Source organism: Cordyceps javanica, chromosome 5 (assembly GCF_051103115.1).
Source record: "Cordyceps javanica chromosome 5, complete sequence".
Classification (NCBI taxonomy): Eukaryota; Fungi; Ascomycota; class Sordariomycetes; order Hypocreales; family Cordycipitaceae; genus Cordyceps; species Cordyceps javanica.
The window spans coordinates 3,047,068-3,056,667 of NC_139299.1; the positions used below are offsets into that span (position 1 = coordinate 3,047,068).

General features: G+C 55.6%; 4 protein-coding genes across 4 annotated transcripts; all 4 read right to left on the minus strand.

Moving 5' to 3' along the window:
- Window positions 1-201: 201 nt before the first annotated feature.
- Window positions 202-1,739, minus strand: V2A60_008132 (NAD(P)/FAD-dependent oxidoreductase; the record flags this gene model as incomplete). Its single annotated transcript, XM_083259408.1, has 3 exons — window positions 202-434; window positions 501-1,098; window positions 1,209-1,739. 3 exons carry the CDS (start codon window positions 1,737-1,739, stop codon window positions 202-204), a joined length of 1,362 nt encoding a protein of 453 aa, XP_083115534.1.
- Window positions 1,740-2,566: 827 nt separating this feature from the next.
- On the minus strand, window positions 2,567-4,102 carry V2A60_008133 (uncharacterized protein; the record flags this gene model as incomplete). Its single annotated transcript, XM_083259409.1, has 1 exon — window positions 2,567-4,102. The coding sequence occupies one exon, from the start codon at window positions 4,100-4,102 to the stop codon at window positions 2,567-2,569; it is 1,536 nt and encodes a 511-aa protein (XP_083115535.1).
- Window positions 4,103-6,319: 2,217 nt separating this feature from the next.
- On the minus strand, window positions 6,320-7,135 carry V2A60_008134 (uncharacterized protein; the record flags this gene model as incomplete). The annotated part of the gene is made up of 1 exon (XM_083259410.1): window positions 6,320-7,135. The coding sequence occupies one exon, from the start codon at window positions 7,133-7,135 to the stop codon at window positions 6,320-6,322; it is 816 nt and encodes a 271-aa protein (XP_083115536.1).
- A 1,286-nt stretch (window positions 7,136-8,421) lies between these two features.
- V2A60_008135 (exosome non-catalytic core subunit CSL4) lies at window positions 8,422-9,116 on the minus strand (the record flags this gene model as incomplete). The annotated part of the gene is made up of 2 exons (XM_083259411.1): window positions 8,422-8,592; window positions 8,661-9,116. 2 exons carry the CDS (start codon window positions 9,114-9,116, stop codon window positions 8,422-8,424), a joined length of 627 nt encoding a protein of 208 aa, XP_083115537.1.
- Window positions 9,117-9,600: the final 484 nt, after the last annotated feature.

Sequence of the window (9,600 nt, forward strand, 5' to 3'; positions counted from 1 at the left end):
CGAAGGGAGAAAGTTCTTCAACCAGCAAGCCCAAAGATTTCTATGTAATCATTATACATGGTATCAGTTGGCAGTCATGTGTATCCGAGGACTTCTTGAGGTGCAAAGACTGAAAGAAGGTACTTTGGTTGAGCCCATTCCTGTCCGAGGCTAACACGACTGGCTCGTAGCCATAAGGACAGAGAGCAAAGCCTCTGTCCTCTAGTCGGAAACATCGGTGAAAATGTTGGACAGTCTGGAGTCTGTGGTTTTAAACAGAGGAGGAATATTTGTGTCTTCCAAGTCTTTGCCATCCAGCACCATCTCTGCAATGCCCTTTGTCATGGTTGGTATCAACAGCATACCACCACCGTTGAACCCTGCCAAAATCCATTCATTGTCGGTACCCGGGACTCTCCCAGCATGTGGAAGGCCGTCTTTGGTGACTCCCATCACTGCAAAAATGATTAGAATTAAAAAAAAAAAGGTGCCATGGCCGTCTAAATCGAGCATCCGCTTACCCCCGGTCCAAGTTGAGCCGACCTTGGCCTCGCCGTTTTGCCAGCCATAAAAATGCTGCTGATCAAACACCCGAAAGTCCTCCGCGACGCGGTCGCTGATCAGGCGGGAATCGTCCACAGAGTTGAACCACGCGCCGCTGCGATCGTTGCGGTCCTTGCGGAAGCTGCGCCCTCCGCCGCCGTGGATGACGGCGCCGTCGGGGCGGGGGTTCAGATAGTCGACCCACGCCGCGTCGTGGTGGAAGTTGTAGGTGGTGGCGAGCGTCGGCACCTGTTCGAGCGTGGCCCGGCCGGGGACGATCCTGGAGTTCTGGCCGACAAAGGGCACAATGACCCGGCGATACTGCGGGACAAGGCCCGCGACGTACGCGTTCGAGGCGTACACGACCTTGGCGGCGCGGACGTCTCCTTTCGAGGTCGACAAGACTGCAGGTGAGCTCTGAGAAGTCGAGCTGTGGACGGATTTGACAGGCGTGTTGGTGTATAGTGTCGCACCGAGTTCCATCACTCTCTCGAGCAGCCCGGTCACGAATTTGTACGGCCAAAGCGAAACGGCCGGAGAACTGAACGCGGCAACAGCGCCTTTCACACCCGTAACCTGTTTCGTCTCAACGTTAGTGAATGGGATCTTCTAGCCCTTTTCTGTCTTGTCCAGTCTAATTTGTCGCTGTGCGTGTTATTCTTGTTTTCCTACTTTTTGGCACGTACTCTTTCAATATGCGGCCCTTCTACCCACTGCATGTCCTTTAGCCAGTCGACACCTTCTTTCCGTCGCGCAGAAAGCCACTCCTTCAACCCGGCAGCGTGCTCCTTGTCGAAGAAGATGTCGTACGACCGCCGAACCTGGAGTTCGCAATCTATGCCTTCGTCTTCAGAAATCTGCTGGAGGCAGCGACGCTGCGCTTCCGACCAGCTGACCAATGCAGCAGCCGCTGCCGGTCCATGCTGCTCATACCAGTCCCTGAGCGTCTCGAGCTTCACTTTGATGTGACCGCCGTTGCGCGCCGTGGCCCCGGAGCAAGCACCGCGGGCCTCGATCAGAGCGACGGACGGCCTTTTTTGCTTCGCGTCGCTGCTCTTGAGAATATGGTACGCCGTTGCGACGCCGGCGAGGCCGGTACCGATGATGGCGATGTCGACCTGCTCGGGCACTGTGGCGGCTGAGCAAAAGTCGGCCAGCTCATGCGGTTCCGAAAGCCAGTACGAGGCGGTCGGGTTTGGGACAGGCGTGAAATTCATCCCTATTCAGGTTGTCTGGAAGGCGGTCTGATTTATTCACAGCTGTGGTTCGGCGCAATGGTCAAATTTTATTCGTCTATGCAGATATCTATAAGCAAGAAGTTGGTCTAAAACGACCCAGCACCGGCCCCCGTACCCGCGAAGCCTACGTCAGTGATTATGCCTGCCTTCTAGAAAGTGGCACTAAAGGTAAGGCTACAGACCTTGATGTTAACACGAGTTTCGGAGACATATCTGTAAGCTACTGTTTAGTTCCTAAATCGGCTTCGGTAAGCGAGGATCAGATCTATACCTCGATCATGAAATGCCGAGACTCCGTGGTAAGTTGCATAAAATAGCTCGTCGTTGGATTGACGAATTCGAGACACTCTTTACATTTTTCGCCAGCTTTTTTGTCGAAGAAAGTACTCTGATGATCTGATGTATCTCTTAATGGCTGAAATGGCCTTGTTTACGATACTATGTAGACCTTACCCGGGACACTACCTGACCTACATGACATCTATGCCATCCCGCTGTGATAGGAGGAGTCCATCTCTTGGGTTTGGAATCTGGTCGCTGCGCCGTAGTACGCGTAGACCTCACTAAAGAATATGTCGACCCAAACGATACGACAGAGTCCAGTCCGTATAGCCAAAGGTGCTCCCTAAAAGCTGAGTCGCTAGTGAACATATCATCTTCACATGGTTCACACATCTAAACTACGCTGACAAGTTGCAGGAACTTCTGGCACCCCTCTAGTACGCTAATTGCTCGTATCATGTGCAAGGCGTTCCTAGAAGCAGGCTCCCAGAAGCTTCGAGTTGTTTTCGTAAGGTGAGTTTATGCTAGCTTAAAAAAGAACCACGGCAAGCCTCGACCAGTTCCCGGATCGAGTCGTCGTTGGGAACTTGATTCAGAATGCCACGGACAATCTTATCCTCCAGCCCCTCCAAAAACCAGTAGTGCGATTCCACTCGCTTGACCAGCAGGCACCAATGTGCCAGGACAATCAGAGCCGCCGGCACCTGCTGCGACAGCATGTCGTTGAACCGGTCCGGCACTTCCCGCAACCAGCACTCCATGCCCAGCCACGCCGCCGTGCCGCCATCGTCATCTGCAGAGTAGCTGATTATGTAGCAGTCCATGAGCGTCTCGATGGCAGACACGACGGCGACCAGGTCTTCCTGGCTGTCGGGCTTGCTCAGCGCCACGGCCATGCGGAACGGCAGCTCGCGGAGGCTCTTGACGAGGGTCGGCGGTGCTCTGTTCGCCACGCTGGCCGCCAGGATGCTCGACTTGACGGCCTTCATCGCGGGCGATATGGGATAGGGCGATGGGTAGGGGGCGGTCAGAATAGCCACGGATGGGTCCTGGCAGCCTCGTATGGTCTTTGTGAGGAGCGACCACTCCAACCTGCCGAGCTCATACTTGCGTATCGGCGACGGGCACGTTATCTGGCAAAGTCGCTGGATGCATCGGATCTGGGCGCCGAGCTCGATCGTCGACCGGTCGACGACACCCTGCTGCGTCGGCCACGCACCTAGGAACTCGGTCTGGAACTGCATGGCCCTGTCGCTGTGCATCTGCTGCCTCTCCGGATCGCTCGACTGGACGCACTTGTGTGTGGCCGCCATGGCCAGGACCGCGCACATCAGCCAGCGCAGCTGCAAGGCGCGGGCGACCACGTCGGTCTGCCAGTACACCGTGCTCCTCTCCAGGCCGACTGGGAGGGTCAGGCTGGTGATTGCTGCAAAGTGGTGGAAATACTGCAGCGCTTCCATCTCCACCCGCAATGGTGCGGGGGCACCGGGCCGGCCTGCGGCGGCGGCGGCGTCGTCAAAGATGGCTCCGCTGCTGCCGGACTCGGTCGGCGCCGACGAGCTTCGAGGGCTGTCTGCCGAGAGGGTCGACGGCGGCGGCGGAGCCACGCTCGCGGCACCGTCTACCAGGACCTGGAAATATCGCAGCTTCGTGCCGCGGAAAAACGTCTGCAGGTACGCCTCGCTGGCCATGGACGCGGACGGCTGGTCGGTCGTGCCGTGGACCTCGCTCCAGTGCCGGCGCATGCGCTTGGAGCTCGCGCAGAGCGCCTCGCACCCGTCGGCCGCGCAGCGGTAGCCCGGGATCACGGCCAGCCCTTCTACCGGGGCGGCGGCGGCGGCGACGCCTGATGAGGGCGGCATCACATCATCGGGCTCCGCGAGATGGAGCTGCGCGATTTCCGCGAGAAGCGTCCTCCGCTCCCCACGGTACACTTTGTGTCGGAGAAGGTGACTCTCGATGGCGCTCTTCTGCACGGCGTACTGGCACTCGAGGCAGATGAGGACCGCGTGGGCTTCATCGTACCGCAGCCGGCCGTTGCTGGCAAAGGAGAGATGCATATAGACAGCGAATGTAGAAACGCATCGTAAAGAACACAGTGGCAAAAGCCGAGACGGGGTTGAATCAAATATATAATGAATGTTGCCGAAGGAGGCCGAGCAAAGGCAAGTTTTTTTTTTTTGAACGAGCCAGGCTGAGATGGAGTCCTCGCAGCCTGGAGATGGGATGTGTGCTTGAAGATCCTTGGTCGGTCGTTGAAGCTAGTGCCACTTTAAGCATTGGCGCATTCGGAACACCATGTCTTGTTCCAGAACGCGATGCCCGATTTCGCGGAAACGTACAAGTGGGCTTTCGTAACCTGCAAATGGCCCCAACATTTCAAGGCTCAAGCCGACAACGACGCGAATTCTGCCTGGTGGGATTCTATCCCAAGGTGACGTACCCTCCTCTGGCATCCATCGGGGCTCTCTTCGCGAACACGCTTGGCCCTACCGTCTACGGTCTCTCATCCCTGGTTCTCGATCTATTGCATCGGTGGCTCGGGGGAAGACTCTGATAACTATTACGGCAAAGGAGGCGGCAGTGGCCGCTTCATGTGATTTCGCCAAGATCATAGATGAGCTCTAGGTCTTGCGGCTCGTATCCATCATTTTGAAGGCTTGTGTAGGCTTGGGCCTCGAAGCACATGAGGGAGACGCCACGATCAACATATCGCTGTTTTCTCCCAGCAACAGAAAGGCTTGGAGAGACGACAACTATACGCGTGGCAGCTCTTGTGACTCACTCCCACTTCTCGGGAGCCAGCCTCGTCTCCCTCGCTTTGCATACGCCACAGTTTCGGGCCATTAATGATACCAAGCTATTGTTGGCCTGCTTGTTGATGGCCGCGAGTGCAATTTTGAGAAGACGGATGCTTTCTGACGGGAAAAATCATTGCCAAGATCCGCCACGGGGAGATACGAAACCATCGGTGCGGCTACGACTGACAAAGAGCCGCCTCGACGACAGCGCGCGCCGGTAGAGACGGCCCGGGCAACGCTGTCCCGGGCGATCGCGAATGGTCACGGCCCATTGCGAGGCTGCTCATAGAACTACGGCAGCGCAGTTTCTCTTGCGGACAATACCGGCCGGATACCGGTATGGTTTTCGATCGAGAGAGGATGGCGCGCTATTGCCGAGCTCCTCGGGTTTATGAGTATGACTTTGAGCTTCATGAAAAAGAGTAAAAACCAAAGCCAAAGCCAAAATAAAAAAAGAACGCGGCTTTCTACGTCAACGACACGGCTATCGTGACATTACGCGGATCGCCTGAGCACCAGTCATCTCCCTTGTCCTGCGATATGAAGATACTGCTTCATGCTTGCTCGTCGACTCGACTTGTTTGCAGCGGGCGATTAGCACTTCGAAGTTGTGTGTAGACCAACTTGCAGCCTTGTGTTGCCGATGCCTCGACTGGTCTGACCATTGTTATGCGGCTTACATCCGGGAGTATACTCCGTCTATGCAGCGACAATGTGATCGGGAAGCATCCTACGGGGAAGTGACAGGGTGGCGCGGGAATGATGAAGTATCAGAGTGAGCATGCAGTCGTTGAAGAGATGTTGACAAATGAGTTTTCAATAACAAATCTGTATTTTGACAAAAAAAGTTGTCTTCTACTATAAAAACAAAAAAAAAAAAACAAGAAATCAGCCCACGACTTTTCTTTGCCCAGAACCAAAACCAAAACCAAAACCGAAAACCCAATAATCGAAACCTGACAACCCAAAAGCCCGAGGATATCTCCCCTAGCGATGCAATGCTATGTGCTCCTTCCATTCCCCTGACCAAAAAAAAAAAAAAAAGTCCTGCCCGGATAGTGAATATTTCAGCGCCTTTTGCGTCAGCAGCTGCATTAGAAAATTAAAAGTGTATGTGCTTGAAACATGGCATGGCCAAATACGCTCTTGGAACAGAATTCAATAGAAAAAAAAATGATGAAACAGAAAGGATGAGCGTTTTCCCAAGGACGGACATATTTGGGCGTTTCCGTTCTGTTGCCGTCCCTGGTAGATTCATCGTGTTTCATGACCATGTCAATAACGCCACCAGTTTTATTAACGCCTCGGCACAGCCGATTAGGAGGTGTTGGGGCCATGTCGATAGATGAAAGAGTACCGATCGCTGAGGAAGAAGTGAAATTCGCTGGATCCAACTCGTGCCCTTGGTCAATGGTCGTATCCTTGTCGTAGTCCGAATTATTAAAAAAAAAAAAAAGACGTGTTCAATCCAGCCGTTCACTCGCGGAGGATGTTTCGTACACGCTCGATGCGGTTCATGGCGCTCTCGAGACGGTCGAGGCGCTGCTTCTTCTCGGCATCGCGCTTTTCGAGCTCGCCGACGCGCTCCTCGAGCTTGGCGCGGGCGCGGCGCTCGTCGGCCACCATCTCGTTGGCCTGCTCAAACAGCGCGGCGCTCAGCTCCTCCATCTCCTTGCTCGTGGCGCTGAGGCGGCCCTCGGCCTCCTGGCGCAGGCTCTGCTCGCGGTTGAGCGCCTCGAGGAGATCCCCAGCCACGTGGGCGCCGCCGGCGGTGGTCGGCGTCGTGGGCGTGGCAAGGGCGAGGGCGGCGTTGTCGCTTCCTCCTCCATCTCCCCCTCCTCCTCCCAGGCCACCCGTCTGGAGTGCAGGCGGGGGCGCGCCGCGCAAGGTCGGCGTCGAGGGCTTGCGCGAGTAGAGCAGCGCCGAGATGCGCTCGGTGCTCTGCTGCAGGTACGACGACGGGCTGCTGCGCGTCGGGCTCGGGCGCTGTTGCGGCGGCGATGAGCATCGCAGGCGGGCCAGCTCGACTTCGTACTCGGAACAGCGGTTGATTGCGACGGCGGCCTTGTCGTTGAGGCTCCGCACCTCGCCCTCCAGCTCAGCTATGCGTGCCTGCGCGGCATCGAGGTCGTCGGGTTGTTGTTGCGGTTGCTGCTGCTGGTGGGAGGCGGTGGGCGGTGGCGGGGGCATGTCGAAGCCGCAGCTCGGGCAGTGAGAGGCCGCGCTGCCCGCGACGCTGCCCTTGATGCTGAGAGAGGGTTGTGCGACGGTAGCGACCATTGTCGACGACATGATGGTGCTGCGCGTATGCTATGTGGCTCGGTAAAAGTGGCAGCCAGAATCGGCGTGTTTGGTTCGGCCCCGGTGGTCAATATGAAGGGAGTGTCGAGTTCATTCGTAACGCGGTGTCTGGTGGCGATGATAATGATGACGAAAACAGCAACGACGGAGCGACGGAGGGTCTTCAGGAGAACGAACGGGTTAGATGAGATATCCGCTGTGGCGTCCGGTAACAGTTGACACGTTGGAGCCCGTTCGAGGCCGTTCGTGGGGATGGTAAGCTTAGGAGCGGCGTCATCAATTGGGGCACTGGGCAGGTCAGTGGGTTGGCGGATGGGCCTTTTTATTTTATTTATTTTACCAAGCCCGGCCGAGTGGAGGAATACGAGTTGGATTGATCCGCGGGCCTGCAAATGAGCGGTTCCCTTTGTCGTATTTATCCTGTCTTGTCTTTGCTTCTTCTTCGATTTTTCTTTTTTTATTTGGAGTATCGCCAACCGAGACATTACAATCCTGACCCTGAGGCGTTCTGGAATGTGACCATCCCCCGCCGCCATCGAAACCCGCTAAGGCAAAACCTACTAACTAAGCTAAGGTAGCAGCACCGGGAGCCTCAGCGCTTCAAACCCCCTGTCAATCGCCCTGTCCTCTGTCAGTCACAGGCCCCAGTAATGCAGGCGCCCGATATATTCATGATGCCACTCAGCGCGCGCCAAGCTTTAATCTCAGTCATAGGCACGAACAGCTTTAGGCTGAGAGTTTGCACTCGGCAGTCACTTGTTTCTTTCATCTATTGTACTCGAATCAATTATTTCTTTCAACTTTGACTCAACTATCTCTTTCTTTTCCTTGTTATCGCTAAGGAAAGGCTGGTTACATCGCATCCTGGAAGCAGATCCCCCTCCAACCGAAGCGCAGTGACGCGCCCCAGTAAGACGTGGGAGTGAAAGAGGTGCGTGCACACAAGTCTGCGACGCCATGATGGGGTCGGTGCAGCCCGGCCAGCCCAAGTCCAAAAAAAGGCAGCTCGGGGTCGTGTCGGGCATCGCCTCTAAATGACAAGAAACCGTTCCAAGGCCGATCTGATTCGTCCCCGCAGCCCTGAGCTTGTCCATGCGTCAATAGCTTGATACCGGGCATGTCGTTAAAGACGGCCTGCAGTTCAGTATTGCCGCCCAGTGTCGTGGTACGCATAATAGACATTTGCTCTTGAAACCATTGTATCGATGCTTCTTTCGTTCCGCACTCGACGACAGAGACACTGCTCGTCGGCTGCAGTTCAAACTACATTTGGTTGTTCAGCTCGGCTTGGCAACCTTACGCAGCTCGCTTGCACCCGTCTCGGGATCCTTAAACTCCTTCCAGCTGACCGGCACCATATCGTTGCCAGCCTCGCTGGTCGCCATAATGACGCCGAGCTCGTTCGACGCCGTTGACAGGTAATAATTGGCTTGGTCTCCCAGTGAAATCTACACACCCTCAGTCAGCACGACCCCAGCCATTGTTTCACTCCATCGCACAATCAACTACTACTCACCACTTGGGCCCGAACAATATCGCCTGGCTTAAACGACTCGTAGATCTTGACCTTGTCCTTCTCCGTGGCACGTACATCCTGCACGCGAATGACACCCTGCCACTCCGTCTGCAGCACAGTGTCGCCGACTTGCTGGATCACGACAATAGCTTGCTTGGGCATCAGACGCACCACGCGCGCCAGGACGATGTTGTTGACATCGGGAAGGATTTCACGCTTGCGTCCGTGCCGTGCCACTGTAATCGTGGCTAGATCCTCGGATGTAGGCGCCGTAATCTTGTTCAATCGCTTCGCGGGACCGGGTGTTTTGGCTGGAGGAATGACCGTCACATTGCCCATCAGTGACGACACCACATTGCCTTCAAAGATGTGCGTCCCAGCGCCTGCCGCATATTTGGACACGGGACCCAGGACTCTTCCCGGGATCGCGAGGCTCGGCATTTCTGCAGTAGCCATGATGATGACGGTTTAGCAGACTCTGCAGGGTCACAATACCTTATACGGCCGTGTTTGCTGGCCGGTCCGTACTGGGCTATAGCAAAAGAAAACAGTTCTGCTATGAAGTAGCTGAGCTGCCGTGGTAAAAAAAAGCCCGCCACCAAGATGGGGCAGCCAACCGGTGTCCGGCGCTTATAATCTCCGTGCTTTGCTAAGCAGGACCCGGGTTACTACAGGCCATGTAGCACTAACTACAGCCTACTCTGTGGGCTCAGCATTGGAACCGGCACATCATCATCTGATTGCCATCTTCCGTACAAACTTTCGGCCATGATGACTAGACCAGCCAAACATGTTTTCGGCTCCTGCGGACAGTGCTGATTCGCGGCGCGAGAAAGCTTCCGCACTGCTTGTTAAGCATGCTCTAGTCTCCAGGGTAAACTCCGACGACGTTGGCGATGCACTAACTACTACGGTACTACCTGCCAGTCTGACTCTCCAC